The sequence below is a fragment of the Oncorhynchus masou genome, chromosome 13 (genome assembly GCF_036934945.1).
Source record: "Oncorhynchus masou masou isolate Uvic2021 chromosome 13, UVic_Omas_1.1, whole genome shotgun sequence".
NCBI lineage: Eukaryota > Metazoa > Chordata > Actinopteri > Salmoniformes > Salmonidae > Oncorhynchus > Oncorhynchus masou.
The window spans coordinates 92169182-92187085 of record NC_088224.1 but is presented as its reverse complement, the minus strand read 5'-3'; the positions used below and the strand labels follow the sequence as shown (position 1 = coordinate 92187085).

The 17904-nt window shown below is 42.3% G+C and overlaps 1 protein-coding gene across 1 annotated transcript in view; it reads right to left on the bottom strand.

Moving 5' to 3' along the window:
- LOC135553228 (glutamate receptor ionotropic, kainate 1) overlaps positions 1-17904 on the bottom strand; it is a 195201-nt gene that overhangs the window by 132230 nt on the left and 45067 nt on the right. Inside the window, exons 2-3 of the mRNA XM_064985403.1 lie at positions 17034-17201; positions 10706-10800 (exon numbers count right to left, since the gene is read on the bottom strand). Coding sequence (XP_064841475.1) covers positions 10706-10800; positions 17034-17201 — 263 coding nt within the window. The remainder of the gene's footprint in view (positions 1-10705; positions 10801-17033; positions 17202-17904) is intronic.

The following is a 17904-nucleotide window of genomic DNA, read 5'->3' as shown; positions in this document are numbered from 1 at the left end:
GATGCCTGACCGGTCACACGGGGAGTTGGCTCAAACCCTGACTCCGCCAATCTCCCTGTGTGCACCCCCAAAATAAAAATCTTTTGGAGCTGTCTCTCGGGCTTCCATCATTGTCTTAACTCCTCGTACTGTCACCGTTCCTCAATCGCTACCTCCGCCTGCTTCCATGGCAGGGTCTTGTCTCATGTCATTACCTCCTCCCAGATCCAGGATGTCCTCCACTCTCTTCTCTCCCGGGCCCAGGATCCCTGCTCCTCCTGGCCATGCTGCTTGGTCCTTTGGTGGTGAGATCTTCTGTAACGGCTCTCGTCTGGACCAAAGCGCAGCGTGGAAAGTGTTCATGATTTTTATTTTCAAAATAACACTCAAAGAAAATAACCAAAGTGAAAACGAAAGCACACGGTTCTGTCAGGTACAGACATTAAACAGAAAACAAGATCCCACAAGACCCAAAAGGAAAATGACAATATATATGTGATCCCCAATCAGAGACAACAATAGACAGCTGCCTCACACACACACACTCACACACATAGCCAAAAAACAAAGAAATAGAAAACATAGACTTTCCCACCTGAGTCACACCCTGACCTAACCAAAAGAGAATAAAAAGGATCTCTAAGGTCAGGGCGTGACAAGAGGACTCTATATTAATATCTAAGGGGCATTTTCTGTTAGGATCTGTGAGAATTTCTGGGAATATTTAAGGGGCTTTTATATCATTCTAAATTAATTAATAATAATAATCACTTTGTTTAAAAAGTAATGATATTTTGGAGATTCAGTATTCATTTAACCTAGAGTGAGTGAGAAAAAGGCAATTCTTGAACATGGGGTGAGACTAATTTGTAAATAAAGCCGTTTGTTATGAAGCCAGTTTGTTAGTTTGTCGACTGGTGTATGTTTTTTCCATCTGTTGGTGTGCAACACAACAAGTTAGCTATATTTCCACCACTGTTCACCTCCTATTGATTGTGCCGCCAGTAGTTTTTTAAATGTAACCTTTATTTAACTAGGCAAGTCAGGTAAGAACAAACTCTTATTTACAATGAAGGCCTACCCCGGCCAAACCCGGATGATGCTGGGCCAATTGTACGCTGCCCTATGGCTCTCCCAATCACGGTCGGATGTGATGCAGCCTGGATTCGAACCAGGGACTGTAGTAAAGGCTCTTGCACCGAGATGATGCGCACACATGGCCCCTATTCCCACTGATTGATTGTATTTGTAAATATGTGCCCTTTGGTTTCCTTTGGTTTCCATTGTTAGCGTGTCCGTTGGTGCGTGTGAGTACCTGTATGTTTCTACCCTGTGTTTGGTTAGGCGTTTTCCCCGTGCCTTTTCACGCCTTCATTTTGGTGAAGTAAAAACAAACTATTCCTGCGCCTGCTGTCCGAATCATTTGTGCCAATGTAACCCATATACAGTTGAAAAACTAGTTTACATACACTTAGGTTGGAGTCATTAAAACTCATTTTTCAACCATTCCACAAATTTCTTGTTAACAAACTACAGTTTTGGCAAGTCGGTTATGACATCTACTTTGTGCATGACACAAGTAATTTTTCCAACATTTTTTTACAGACAGATTAATTGACTGTGACTTTAAACAGCTTGGAAATTTCCAGAAAATTATGTTATGGCTTTAGAAGCTTCTGATAGGCTAATTGACATCATTTGAGTCAATTGGAGGTGTACCTGTGGATGTATTTCAAGGCCTACCTTCAAACTCAGTGCCTCTTTGCTTGACATCATGGGAAAATCAAAGGAAATAAGCTAAGACCTCCGAAAAATAATTGTAGACACCCACAATAGTATGCAATTATAAACACCATGGTACCACGCAGCCATCATACCGCTCAGGAAGGAGACGCCTTCTGTCTCCTAGAGATGAGCGTACATTTGTGCGAAAAGTGCAAATCAATCCCAGATCAACAGCAAAAGGACCTTGTGAAAATGCTAGAGGAAACAGGTACCAAAGTATCTATATCCACAGTAAAACGAGTCCTATATCGACATAACGGCTAACTCTCTAGCCCTTGCTATCTCCTTGCTTGCTATTTCGGCCAGCTTGTTTAGCCCCGGTCCGCTAACTGTTAGCTTGTTAGCACAGGCCTGCTAACCATCTGAATCGCCTCGTCCCAAACACTCACTGGACCCATATTTACTCTCTCTTCGATTTTTAATTTGTTTATACCTTCTGGTAACCTGCCTCACCCAATGTGATACGGAATCGCTATTATTTTACATTTTTAGAACACACTCAAGAACCTCCAGAAGCTAACCAGCTAACTAGCTACAAGCTATTTAGTCATTGTTAGTTTTTTTAACCTGGATAACACTCACTAATCCAGCTTCCCTGCCCCCTGGACACTGATCACTTGGCTACATAGCTGATGCATGCTGGACTGTCCATTAATCACGGTACTTCATTCTGCTTGTTTATGTTTTATCTGTCAGCCCCGTTGCCTAGTCAACGCCATTTTACCTGCTGTTGTTGTGCTAGCTGATTAGCTGTTGTTGTCTCACCTACTGTTTTAGCTAGCTTTCCCAATTCAACACCTGTGATTACTGTATGCCTCGCTGTATGTCTCTCTCAAATGTCAATATGCCTTGTATACTGTTGTTCAGGTTAGTTATCATTGTTTTAGTTCACAATGGAGCGCCTAGTTCCACTCTTCATACCCCTGATACCTCCTTTATCCCACCTCCTACACATGCGGTGACCTCACCCATTACAACTAGCATGTCCAGAGATACAACCTCTCTCATCATCACCCAGTGCCTACCTCCGCTGTACCCGCACCCCACCATACCCCTGTCTGCGCATTATGCCCTGAATATATTCTACCATGCCCAGAAACCTGCTCCTCTTATTCTCTGTCCCCAATGCTCTAGGCGACCAGTTTTGATAGGATTTAGCCGCACCCTCATACTACTCCTTCTCTGTTCCGCGGGTGATGTGGAGGTAAACCCAGGCCCTGCATGTCCCCAGGCACCCTCATTTGTTGACTTCTGTGATTGAAAAAGCCTTGGTTTCATGCATGTCAACATCAGAAGCCTCCTCCCTAAGTTTGTTTTACTCACTGCTTTAGCACACTCTGCTAACCCTGATGTCCTTGCCGTGTCTGAGTCCTGGCTCAGGAAGGCCACCAAAAATTCAGAGATTTCCATACCCAACTATAACATCTTCCGTCAAGATAGAACTGCCAAAGGGGGAGGAGTTGCAGTCTACTGCAGAGATAGCCTGCAAAGTAATGTCATACTACCCAAACAGTTCGAACTACTAATTTTGAAAATTACTCTCTCCAGAAATAAGTCTCTACCGACCCCCCTCAGCTCCCAGCTCCGCAACAAAGCCTCCTTCACTCACGCCGCCAAACTTACCCTAGTAAAACTGACTATCCTACCGATCCTCGACTTCGGCGATGTCATCTACAAAATTGCCTCCAACACTCTACTCAGCAAACTAGATGCAGTTTATCACAGTGCCATCCGTTTTGTCACTAAAGCACCTTATACCACCCACCACTGCGACTTGTATGCTCTAGTCGGCTGGCCCTCGCTACATATTCGTCGCAAGACCCACTGGCTCCAGGTCGTCTACAAGGCCATGCTAGGTAAAGCTCCGCCTTATCTCAGTTCACTGGTCACGATGGCAACACCCATCCGTAGCACGCGCTCCAGCAGGTGTATCTCAATGAACATCCCTAAAGCCAACACCTCATTCGGCCGCCTTTCGTTCCAGTACTCTGCTGCCTGTGACTGGAACGAATTGCAAAAATCGCTGAAGTTGGAGACCTTTCTCCCTCACCAACTTCAAACATCAGCTATCTGATCAGCTAACCGATCGCTGCAGCTGTACATAATCTATTGGTAAATAGCCCACCCATTTTCACCTACCTCATCCCCACAGTTTTTCTTTATTTTCTTTTCTGCCCTTTTGCACACCAATATCTCTACCTGTACATGATCATTTATCAATCCAGTGTTAATCTGCAATATTGTAATTATTCGCCTACCTCCTCATGCCTTTTGCACACATTGTATATAGACTCCCCTTTTTTTTCCTACTGTGTTATTGACTTGTTAATTGTTTACTCCATGTGTAACTCTGTGTTGTCTGTTCACACTGCTATGCTTTATCTTGGCCAGGTCGCAGTTGTAAATGAGAACTTGTTCTCAACTAGCCTACCTGGTTAAATAAAGGTGAAATAAAAAAATAAAAAATAGAATTTGTGAATTGATCGCCCCCCATCTAGCTTCAGAGTTTGTTCTTTTAGGTGACCTAAACTGGGATATGCTTAACACCCCGGCAGTCCTACAATCTAAACTAGATGCCCTCAATCTCACACAAATCATTAAGGAACCCACCAGGTACAACCCTAACTCTGTAAACAAGGGCACCCTCATGGACGTCATCCTGACCAACTGGCCCTCCAGATACACCTCCGCTGTCTTCAACCAGGATCTCAGCGATCACTGCCTCATTGCCTGTATCCGCTACGGAGCCGCAGTCAAACGACCACCCCTCATCACTGTCAAACGCTCCCTAAAACACTTCTGTGAGCAGGCCTTCCTAATCGACCTGGCCCGGGTATCCTGGAAGGACATTGACCTCATCCCGTCAGTTGAGGATGCCTGGTCATTCTTTAAAAGTAACTTCCTCACCATTTTAGATAAGCATGCTCCGTTCAAAAAATGCAGAACCAAGAACAGATACAACCCTTGGTTCACTCCAGACCTGACTGCCCTCAACCAGCACAAAAACATCCTGTGGCGGACTGCAATACCATCGAATAGTCCCCGCGATATGCAACTGTTCAGGGAAGTCAGGAACCAATACACGCAGTCAGTCAGGAAAGCTAAGGCCAGCTTCTTCAGGCAGAAGTTTGCATCCTGTAGCTCCAACTCCAAAAAGTTCTGGGACACTGAAGTCCATGGAGAACAAGAGCACCTCCTCCCAGTTGCCCACTGCACTGAGGCTAGGTAACACGGTCACCACCGATAAATCCATGATTATCGAAAACTTCAACAAGCATTTCTCAACGGCTGGCCATGCCTTCCGCCTGGCTAGCCAACAGCTCCGCCCCCACCGCAGCTTCTCGCCCAAGCCCTTCCAGGTTCTCCTTTACCCAAATCCAGATCGCAGATGTTCTGAAAGAGCTGCAAAACCTGGACCCGTACAAATCAGCTGGGCTTGACAATCTGGACCCTCTATTTCTGAAACTATCCACCGCCATTGTCGCAACCCCTATTACCAGCCTGTTAAACCTCTCTTTCATATCGTCTGAGATCCCCAAGGATTGGAAAGCTGCCGCAGTCATCTCCCTCTTCAAAGGGGGAGACACCCTGGACTCAAACTGTTACAGACCTATATCCATCCTGCCCTGCCTATCTAAGGTCTTCGAAAGCCAAGTCAACAAACAGGTCACTGACCATCTCGAATCCCACCGTACCTTCTCCGCTGTGCAATCTGGGTTCCGAGCCGGTCACGGGTGCACCTCAGCCACACTCAAGGTACTAAACGATATCATAACCGCCATCGATAAAAGACAGTACTGTGCAGCCGTCTTCATCGACCTTGCCAAGGCTTTCGACTCTGTCAATCACCATATTCTTATTGGCAGACTCAGTAGCCTCGGTTTTTCGGATGACTGCCTTGCCTGGTTCACCAATTACTTTGCAGACAGAGTTCAGTGTGTCAAATCAGAGGGCATGCTGTCCGGTCCTCTGGCAGTCTCTATGGGGGTGCCACAGGGTTCAATTCTCGGGCCGACTCTTTTCTCTGTATATATCAATGATGTTGCTCTTGCTGCGGGCGATTCCCTGATCCACCTCTACGCAGATGACACCATTCTATATACTTCCGGCCCGTCCTTGGACACTGTGCTATCTAACCTCCAAACGAGCTTCAATGCCATACAACACTCCTTCCGTGGCCTCCAACTGCTCTTAAACGCTAGTAAAACCAAATGCATGCTTTTCAACCGATCGCTGCCTGCACCCGCATGCCCGACGAGCATCACCACCCTGGATGGTTCTGACCTTGAATATGTGGACACCTATAAGTACCTAGGTGTCTGGCTAGACTGTAAACTCTCCTTCCAGATTCATTTCAAACATCTCCAATCGAAAATCAAATCAAGAGTCGGCTTTCTATTCCGCAACAAAGCCTCCTTCACTCACGCCGGCAAACTTACCCTAGTAAAACTGACTATCCTACCGATCCTCGACTTCGGCGATGTCATCTACAAAATTGCCTCCAACACTCTACTCAGCAAACTGGATGCAGTTTATCACAGTGCCATCTGTTTTGTCACTAAAGCACCTTATACCACCCACCACTGCGACTTGTATGCTCTAGTCGGCTGGCCCTCGCTACATATTCGTCGCCAGACCCACTGGCTCCAGGTCATCTACAAGTCCATGCTAGGTAAAGCTCCGCCTTATCTCAGTTCACTGGTCACGATGGCAACACCCATCCGTAGCACGCGCTCCAGCAGGTGTATCTCACTGATCATCCCTAAAGCCAACACCTCATTTGGCCGCCTTTCGTTCCAGTACTCTGCTGCCTGTGACTGGAACGAATTGCAAAAATCCCTGAAGTTGGAGACTTATCTCCCTCACCAACTTCAAACCTGTGCTATCTGAGCAGCTAACCGATCGCTGCAGCTGTACATAGTCTATTGGTAAATAGCCCACCCATTTTCACCTACCTGATTCCCACACTGTTTTTATTTATTTACTTTTCTGCTCTTTTGCACACCAGTATCTCTACCTGTACATGACCATCTGATCATTTATCACTCCAGTGCTAATCTGCAAAATTGTAATTATTCGCCTACCTCCTCATGCCTTTTGCACACAATGTATATAGACTCCCCTTTTTTTCTACTGTGTTATTGACTTGTTAATTGTTTACTCCATGTGTAACTCTGTGTTGTCTGTTCACACTGCTATGCTTTATCTTGGCCAGGTCGCAGTTGCAAATGAGAACTTGTTCTCAACTAGCCTACCTGGTTAAATAAAGGTGAAATAAAAAATAAATAAATAAAAATAACCTGAAAGGCCGCTCAGCAAGGAAGAAGCCACTGCTTCAAAACCGCAATAAAACAGCCAGACTACGGTTTGCAACTGCAAATGGGGACAAAGATCATACTTTTTGGAGAAATGTCCTCTGGACTGATGAATCAAAAATAGAACTGTTTGGCCGTAATGACCATCGTTATGTTTGGAGGAGAAAGGGGGATGCTTGCAAGCTGAAGAACACCATCCCAACCATGAAGCACGGGGTTGGCAGAATCATGTTGTGGGGGTGCTTTGCTGCAGGAGGGACTGGTGCACTTCACAAAATAGATGACTTCATGAGAAAGGAAAATTATGTGGATATACTGAAGAAACATCGAGGCATCAGTCAGGGAGTTAAAGCTTGGTCGCAAATGGGTCTTCCAAATGGACAATGACCCCAAGCATACTTCAAAAGTTGTGGCAAAATGGCTTAAGGACAACAAAGTCAAGCTATTGGAGTGGCCATCACAAAGCCCTGACCTCAATCCCAAAGATAATTTGTGGGCAGAACTGAAAAAGCATGTGTGATCGAGGAGGCCTACAAACCTGACTCAGTTACACCAGCTCTGTCAGGAGGAATGGGCCAAAATTCACCACTTATTGTGGGAAGCTTGTGGAAGGCTACCCAATACATTTTACCCAGATTAAACAAATTAAAGATTATGATACTATACTAATTGAGTGTATCCTGACCCCTCCTGTCTCAGCCTCCAGTATTTATGCTGCAGTAGTTTATGTAGATATCCCTCTAGTGGTGTGGGGGCTGTGCTTTGGCAAAGTGGGTGGGGTTATATCCTTCCTGTTTGGCCTGTTTCTTCCTGTTTGGCCCTGTCCGGGGGTGTCCTCGGATGGGGCCACAGTGTCTCCTGACCCCTCCTGTCTCCAGTATTTATGCTGCAGTAGTTTATGTGTCGGGGGGCTGGGGTCAGTTTGTTATATCTGGAGTACTTCTCCTGTTTTATCCTGTCTTATCCGGTGTCCTACATGAATTTAAGTCTAATAATTAGATTTAAGTCTCTCTAATTCTCTCTTTCTTTCTCTCTCTCGGAGGACCTGAGCCCTAGGACCATGCCTCGGGACTACCTGGCATGATGACTCCTTACTGTCCCCAGTCCACCTGACCGTGCTGCTGCTCCAGTTTCAACTGTTCTGCCTGTGATTATTATTATTTGACCCTGCTGGTCATTTATGAACATTTGAACATCTTGGCCATGTTCTGTTATAATCTCCACCCGGCACAGCCAGAAGAGGACTGGCCACCCCTCAAAGCCTGGTTCCTCTCTAGGTTTCTTCCTAGGTTTTGGCCTTTCTAGGGAGTTTTTCCTAGCCACCGTGCTTCTACACCTGCATTGCTTGCTGTTTGGGGTTTTAGGCTGGGTTTCTGTACAGCACTTTGAGTTATCAGCTGATGTACGAAGGGCTATATAAATACATTTGATTTAATTTGTATGTAAACTTCTGATGCACTGGGAATGTGATGAAAGCTTAAATAAATCATTCTCTCTACTATTATTCTGACATTTCACATTCGTAAAGAAAAGTGGTGATCCTAACTGACCTAAGACAAGGAATTTCTACAAGGATTAAATGTCAGGAATTGTGAAAAACTGAGTTTAAATTTATTTGGCTAAGGTGTTGATAAGAGAATTATGTTCTCCAGGTACATCGCCCAATTTAATTATATTACTCTTAGTCTGCAAACCAGAATGTGTAAGATCCTGGTCGAATGAAACAGACAGAGGCACGGCTAAACGGTCAAAAAGGTTTATTCACTGAAACGTTCTAAAATCAAGAATAAAAAACAATTCATTTTATACTGACTTCTCACGCCCACACGCACGCACACACGCACGCACACGCGCACACACACACGCACACACGCACACACACACACACACACACACACACACACACACACACACACACACACACACACACACACACACACACACACACACACACACACACACACACACACACATACCCACGCACACAAACAGAAGCACACACACGTCCTGCTACGCACACACTGTCTGTCTCACTACCCAGCCAACAGAGATAGTGACTTTGTCCTGTTACACAGACTCCCCGTTCTCTCCCAAATCTCTAGTCAGGTCGGCACCAAGCTCAGACAGTCTGTGTTTAAAATACCATAAAGACATATTGTTTTACCCTAATTCTGACTAGGACTACACATTTATTGATTATGATTTTACACATTCTAATCAATTCCATACAATTATATGTTTCAGGGCGGAATATTCTAATCACTCAATTAACAGACAATTCTCACCTATCAGGTGTATGTAAACTTCTGACTTCAACAGTATATATATATATATTTTGTTTTCAGAACATTAATCGTGTGTAGGTAGATGTGGATAGATAGTTACAAATTATTGGTTGCAAGTTGGGGAAGGGGGTTAACACCTCGCTCGGCATTCCGATAATTCCGATAATTCTTTAGTAAAGGTTATAGTTCAGCTAATAGCCCATCCTGCTAAGAATAATAAGAATAATACTTTTTCCCTTTCCACATGTTAAAGATTCACATCCACATGTTAAAGATTCCAATTGATAAAGTGTTTTTAGCCACAATCGTTAAAGATTCACATCCCATGTTAAAACCATCCACATTAATCAATTTGGGCACTGTCACATGTTAAAGATTCACATTCACATGTTAAAGATTCACATTCACATGTTAAAGATTCACATTCACATGTTAAAGATTCACATCCACATGTTAAAGATTCACATTCACATGTTAAAGATTCACATCCACATGTTAAAGATTCACCCTGCTTATTTCATGACATTCACATTATGCATGTTAAAGATTCATTCATGAGCAAATGTTAGCCAGGATTGATTACATTCCCATCTCATTCCTGCTCAATTTCTTACATGTCGTCATTCTCCACCTGAGTGTTACTCCCATCTCATTCCTGCTCTCTTACATGCGTCATTCTCCACCTGAGTGGCTCGCTTGTGGGTGTGCTGGCACGATGTACTAATTTGTATTCTGTATATATGAATTACAAATCAGCCTTGACTTAAATCATGTTTCTAGTCTATTGCATTGTTACAATGTGTAATCATTGATGTCCCAGGGGCAGGAGTGGTAAACACTGTTGAAGTGTATAATTGTAATACATACATGCAGACACAGCATCATTAAAATAATGGAGTTTGATACACCTGGTATTGGATATGACTGGAAATTTTTGGGGCTAAATTGCGATTTTCGTATATTAACTTTATGACAAAAAAAACATGCACAATAGTTTGTCTCAACATTAACTAACATATTGCCCTCAGTTGTATTTTTTTTTGCATGACTCATTGTGATGTTATAATTACTTAAATTAGCTTCCACAGTAATGTTTTGTCAGCCATCTTTGCTGAAGAAAGTCACCAGGGACGGGTGGCTCGCATCAAATTCGTCATTGGAACCACTCAATATGATTGGTTAAATAAAAACCTTGGCACCCAAATGCATAATGAGTGCTCTAACTCCACCTTGTGGTGGTCTGGAGTAATGAAGATGTGACGCTGGGTACCTCTAAGTCCCGCTGTGTGGAAACTCGTGTCACCTTTAAAGGGGGAACCACTGTATGTGATAGTGTCTCACCTCCAGAGCATTGCAGATGGACTGGACAGCACTGACGGAGGAGCTGTGAGAGGGACCAAACACCGCCCCGACACCCAGAGCCAACTGGTCACAGGCTGGGAAAGGGACAGTAGAGCGGGACTGTTATTTTCTGCATCCCAAATGGTTCCTTATTACCTTCAGAAAGTATTCACACCCCTTGACTTTTTCCACATTTTATTGTTTTACAGCCTGAATTTGAAATGGATAACATTTAGATTTTCCTTCACTGGCAAACACACAATGATGGCAAAGTGGAATTATGTTTTTCAATATTTTTTTTACATTAATAAAAGCAACAACAAAAAAGTTTAAATGTATTACTATCAAGTATTCAACCCCTTAATAAGATCAGGAAGTAGAAATTAGCTTAACAAGTCACATAATAAGTTGCATTTCCTCAGTCTGTGTGCAATAATAGTGCAAAGAATGTGGCAAAGCAATTACCTTTTGTCCTGAATTCGAAGTGTTGTGTTTGGGGCAAATCCAACACAACACACTACAGAGCACCACCCTTCATATTTTCAAGCATAGTGGTGGCTGCATCATGTTATGGGAATGCTTGTAATCACTAAGGACTGGGGGGGGTTCAGCATAAAAAGAAACGAAGCTAAGGAAGCTAAGGACAGGCAAAATCCTAGAGGAAAACCTGGTTCAGTCTGCTTTCCACCAGACACTGAGAGATGAATTCCCCTTTCAGCAGGAAAATAACCTAAAACACAAGGCCAAATATACACTGGAGTTGCTTACCAAGAAGACAGTGAATGTTCCTGAATGGCCGAGTGACAGTTTTGTTTAAAACTACTTGTAAATCTATGGTAAGACCTGACAATGGTGTTCTAGCAATGAACAGGTGCTGACTTGCTGCACCCTCGACAATCACTGTGATTATTATTATTTGACCCTGCTAGTCATTTATGAACATTTGAACATCTTGGCCATGTACTGTTATAATCTCCACCTGGCACAGCAAGAAGAGGACTGGCCACCCCTCATAACCTGGTTCCTCTCTAGGATTTTGGCCTTTATAGAGAGTTTTTCATAGCCACTGTTCTTCTACATCTGCATTGCTTGCTGTTTGGGGTTTTAGGCTGGGTTTTCTGTACAGCACTTTGTGACATCAGCTGATGTAAGAAGGGCTATATAAATATATTTGATTGATTGATTGATTGATCAACAACCAATTTGACACAGCTTGAAGAATAATGTGCAAATATTGCACAATCCAGGTGTGGAAATCTTTTAGAGACTAACCCAGAAAGACACACAGCTGTAATCGCTGCCCAAGTTGATTCTATCATGTATTGAGTCAGGGGGCTGAATACTTATCAAATCAAGATACACTTGAAGTCGGAAGTTTACATACACCTTAGCCAAATACATTTATACTCAGTTTTTCATAATTCCTGACATTTAAAGTAAAGATTTCCTGTCTTGGGTCAGTCAGGATCACCACTTTATTTTGAGAATGTGAAATGTTAGAATAATAGTAGAGAGAATGATTTATTTCAGCTTTCATTTCTTTCATCACATTCCCAGGGGGTCAGAAGTTTACATACAATCAATTAGTATTTGGTAGCATTAAATTGTTTAACTTGGGTCAAATGTTTTGGGTAGCCTTCCACAAGCTTCCCACAATAAGTTGGGTCAGGTTTGTAGGCCTCCTTGCTTGCACATGCTTTTTCAGATCTGCCCACAAATGTTCTATGGGATTGAGGTCGGGCTTTGTGATGGCCACTCCAATAGCTTGACTTTGTTCTCCTTAAGCCATTTTGCCACAACTTTGGAAGTATGCTTGGGCTCAATGTCCATTTGGAAGACCCATTTGCAACCAAGCTTTAACTTCCTCACTGATGTCTTGAGATGTTGCTTCAATATATCCACATTTTCCTTCTCCTGATGCCATCTATTTTGTGAAGTGCACCAGTCCCTCCTGCAGCTAAGCACCCCCACAATATGATGCTGCCACCCCTGTGCTTCACGGTTGGGATGATATTCTTCGACTTGCAAGCCTCCCCCTTTTTCCTCGAAATATAATGATGGTCATTATGGCCAAACAGTTCAATTTTTGTTTCATCAGACCAGAGGACATTTCTCCAAAAAGTACGATCTTTGTTCCCATGTGAAGTTGCAAACCGTAGTCTGGCTTTTTTTTTATGGCATTTTTGGAGCAGTGGCTTCTTCCTTGCTGAGAAGCCTTTCAGGTTATGTTGATATAGGATTTGTTTTACTGTGGATATAGATACTTTTGTACCTGTTTCCTCCAGCATCTTCACAAGGTCCTTTGCTATTGTTCTGGGATTGATTTGCACTTTTCGCACCAAAGTACGTTCATCTCTAGGAGACAGAACGTGTCTCCTTCCTGATCGGTATGACGTTTTTGTGGTCCCATGGTGTTTATACTTGCGTACTATTGTTTGTACAGATGAATGTGGTACCTTCAGGCATTTGGAAATTGCTCCCAAGGATGAACCAGACTTGTGGAGGTCTACAATATATGTCCTTTGATTTTCCCATGATGTCAAGCAAAGAGGCACTGAGTTTGAAGGTAGGCCTTGAAATACATCCACAGGTACACCTCCAATTGACTCAAATGATGTCAATTAGCCTATCAGAAGCTTCTAAAGCCATGACATGATTTTCTGGAATTGTCCAAGTTGTTTAAAGGCACAGTCAACTTAGTGTATGTAAACTTCTGACCCACTGGAATTGTGATACAGTGAATTACAAGTGAAATAATCTGTCTGTAAACAATTGTTGGAAAAATTACTTGTGTCATGCACAAACTAGATGTCCTAACCAACTTGCCAAAACTATAGTTTGTTAACAAGAAATGTGTGGATTGGTTGAGTTTTAATGACTCCAACCTAAATGTATGTAAACTAGTTTTAATGGCTCCAACCTAAGTGTATATAAACTAGTTGTAATGACTACAACCTCAGTGTATGTAAACTAGTTTTAATGATTCCAACCTAAGTGTATGTAAACTAGTTTTAATGACTCCAACCTCAGTGTATGTAAACTAGTTTTAATGACTCCAACCTAAGTGTATGTAAACTAGTTTTAATGACTCCAACCTAAGTGTATGTAAACTAGTTTTAATGACTCCAACCTAAGTGTATGTAAACTAGTTTTAATGACTCCAACCTCAGTGTATGTAAACTAGTTTTAATGACTCCAACCTAAGTGTATGTAAACTAGTTTTAATGACTCCAACCTCAGTGTATGTAAACTAGTTTTAATGACCTCCGTGTATGTAAACTAGTTTTAATGACTCCAACCTCTGTGTATGTAAACTAGTTTTAATGACTCCAACCTAAGTGTATGTAAACTAGTTTTAATGACTCCAACCTCAGTGTATGTAAACTAGTTTTAATGACTCCAACCTCAGTGTATGTAAACTAGTTTTAATGACTACAACCTCAGTGTATATAAACTAGTTTTAATGACTACAACCTCAGTGTATGTAAACTAGTTTTAATGACTCCAACCTCAGTGTATGTAAACTAGTTTTAATGACTCCAACCTCAGTGTATGTAAACTAGTTTTTTTAATCAGTGTATATAAACTAGTTTTAATGGCTACAACCTCAGTGTATGTAAACTAGTAGTGTAAACTAGTTTTAATGACTCCAACCTCAGTGTATGTAAACTAGTTTTAATGACTACTAGTGTATATAAACTAGTTTTAATGACTCCAACCTCAGTGTATGTAAACTAGTTTTAATGACTCCAACCTCAGTGTATGTAAACTAGTTTTAATGACTCCAACCTCAGTGTATGTAAACTAGTTTTAATGACTACAACCTCAGTGTATGTAAACTAGTTTTAATGACTCCAACCTCAGTGTATGTAAACTAGTTTTAATGACTACAACCTCAGTGTATGTAAACTAGTTTTAATGACTACAACCTCAGTGTATATAAACTAGTTTTAATGACTACAACCTCAGTGTATGTAAACTAGTTTTAATGACTCCAACCTCAGTGTATGTAAACTAGTTTTAATGACTCCAACCTCAGTGTATGTAAACTAGTTTTAATGGCTCCAACTCAGTGTATGTAAACTAGTTTTAATGACTCCAACCTAAGTGTATGTAAACTAGTTTTAATGACTCCAACCTCAGTGTATGTAAACTAGTTTTAATGACTCCAACCTACAAAGTATGTAAATAGTTTTAATAAACTCAGTGTTTAAACTAGTTTTAATGACTCCAACCTAAGTGTATATAAACTAGTTTTAATGACTACAACCTCAGTGTATGTAAACTAGTTTTAATGACTACAACCTCAGTGTATATAAACTAGTTTTAATGACTCCAACCAGTGTATATAAACTAGTGACTCCAACCTCAGTGTATGTAAACTAGTTTTAATGACTCAGTGTATGTAAACAACCCAACCTCAGTGTATGTAAACTAGTTTTAATGACTACAACCTCAGTGTATGTAAACTAGTTTTAATGACTCCAACCTCAGTGTATGTAAACTAGTTTTAATGACTACAACCTCAGTGTATGTAAACTAGTTTTAATGACTACAACCTCAGTGTATATAAACTAGTTTTAATGACTACAACCTCAGTGTATGTAAACTAGTTTTAATGACTCCAACCTCAGTGTATGTAAACTAGTTTTAATGACTCCAACCTCAGTGTATGTAAACTAGTTTTAATGGCTCCAACCTCAGTGTATGTAAACTAGTTTTAATGACTCCAACCTAAGTGTATGTAAACTAGTTTTAATGACTACAACCTCAGTGTATGTAAACTAGTTTTAATGACTCCAACCTCAGTGTATATAAACTAGTTTTAATGACTCCAACCTAAGTGTATGTAAACTAGTTTTAATGACTACAACCTCAGTGTATGTAAACTAGTTTTAATGACTCCAACCTCAGTGTATGTAAACTAGTTTTAATGACTACAACCTCAGTGTATGTAAACTAGTTTTAATGACTACAACCTCAGTGTATATAAACTAGTTTTAATGACTCCAACCTCAGTGTATGTAAACTAGTTTTAATGGCTACAACCTCAGTGTATGTAAACTAGTTTTAATGACTCCAACCTCAGTGTATGTAAACTAGTTTTAATGACTCCAACCTCAGTGTATGTAAACTTCTGACTTCAACTGTAGCTGCAGTACCTGTATTTATATTTCTTCAAGTGTATATAACTGTTTTATTTTTCTTGACTTTTACAAATGTTAGAATCTTTCTTCCACTTTCACGTTAGAGTATTTTATGAATATCGTTGACAAAAAAATTACAATTAAATACATTTTTATCCCACTTTGTAACACAACAAAATGTGTAATAAGTCAAGGGTGTGAATACTTTCTGAAGTTACTGTATATAGTGCATTACTTTTGACCAGGGCCCTACAGGGATACAGACAGAGATTTGACCAGGGCCCTACGGGGATACAGACAGAGATTTGACCAGGGCCCTACGGGGAAACAGACAGAGATTTGACCCTACGGGGAAACAGACAGAGATTTGAACAGACAGAGATTTGACCAGGGCCCTATGGGGGAAACAGACAGAGATTTGACCAGGGCCCTACGGGGATACAGACAGAGATTTGACCAGGGCCCTATGGGGAAACAGACAGTGATTTGACCACACGGGGACAGACAGAGATTTGACCAGGGCAGACCCAGGGCCCAGGGATACAGACAGAGATTTGACCAGGGCCCTACGGGGAAACAGACAGAGATTTGACCAGGGCCCTACGGGGATACAGACAGAGATTTGACCAGGGCCCTATTTGACCAGGGGGGATACAGACAGAGATTTGACCAGGGCCCTATGGGGATACAGACAGAGATTTAGGGCCAGAGATTTGACCAGGGCCCTATGGGGATACAGACAGAGATTTGACCAGGGCCATATGGGGATACAGACAGAGATTTAAACAGGGCCCTATTGGGATATAGACAGAGATTTGAACAGGGCCCTATGGGGATATAGACAGAGATTTGACCAGGGCCCTACGGGGAAACAGACAGAGATTTGACCAGGGCCCTATGGGGATACAGACAGAGATTTGACCAGGGCCCTACGGGGATACAGACAGAGATTTGACCAGGGCCCTACGGGGAAACAGACAGAGATTTGAAGGCCCATGGGGGATTTGACCAGGGCCCTATGGGGATACAGACAGAGATTTGACCAGGGCCCTATGGGGATACAGACAGAGATTTGACCAGGGCCCTACGGGGATACAGACAGAGATTTGACCAGGGAAATGTGGTGCCACTCGGGATAAAACTACTGACAATGTAAAAATACAAATAACAATCATCCTTACCTCTCCTGGAGGCCTCGAAGCTGTCGAAGAGGTTGATTCTCTGAATGTCGTAGGTCAGAGTGGTGTTGGGCATCAAGGTCCGGTTCCTGTTGATGTTTGTCGCAGCGAATTTAAAGGCCAGCTCCTCCACACTAATGGGCTCATTCTCAAGGGTCTCAAAGATACCCCCTGGAGAAACGGCAGAGAAGAGTGGGACGGGGAAGGGGGTGAAAAATATAGAATTATTACAGAAGAAGAAGAATGAGTAGTATGCATTATCATATTATTTTGTATCATTATCTCTCTTTGTCATTCCCTTATGCCTTTGTCCAACCTAAAGTGGTATAACGTGTCACATACTCCCAAGTCGTTTCGTGTCACTGAATGACCTATGGAAAAGTTCCAGGGGAGATAAATGAGCCAATTGGAAGCTGGGGATGATTAGAAGAACCGTGATGGTATGAGGGCCAGATTGGGAATTTTGGCAGGACACCGGGGTTAAAAACCCTACTCTTACGATAAGTGCCATGGGATCTTTAATGACCACAGAGAATTGGGCAATTGGGGAATTTCTATAAAACAAACAACAAACAAGTATTGTGACATTCACAACTCTTCCTCCATTAATTAACATCCTTAATTATCCAGCAGTCAGCTCAATACAAACTAATTATCTACTCTTACCCAATACCCTGAACTATCCTACTCCTTCACTCCTAACCCAATATACCCTCTCCTAGAGAGAGAGAGAGAGAGAGAGAGAGAGAGAGAGAGACAGAAGGATCAGTGGGTCTGCTCAATGCTTAGCATGCCAAGACAGACAGAGGAGGGAGGGAGGGAGGGAGGGAGGGAGGGAGGGAGGGAGGGAGGGAGGGGGAGGGAGGGAGGGAGG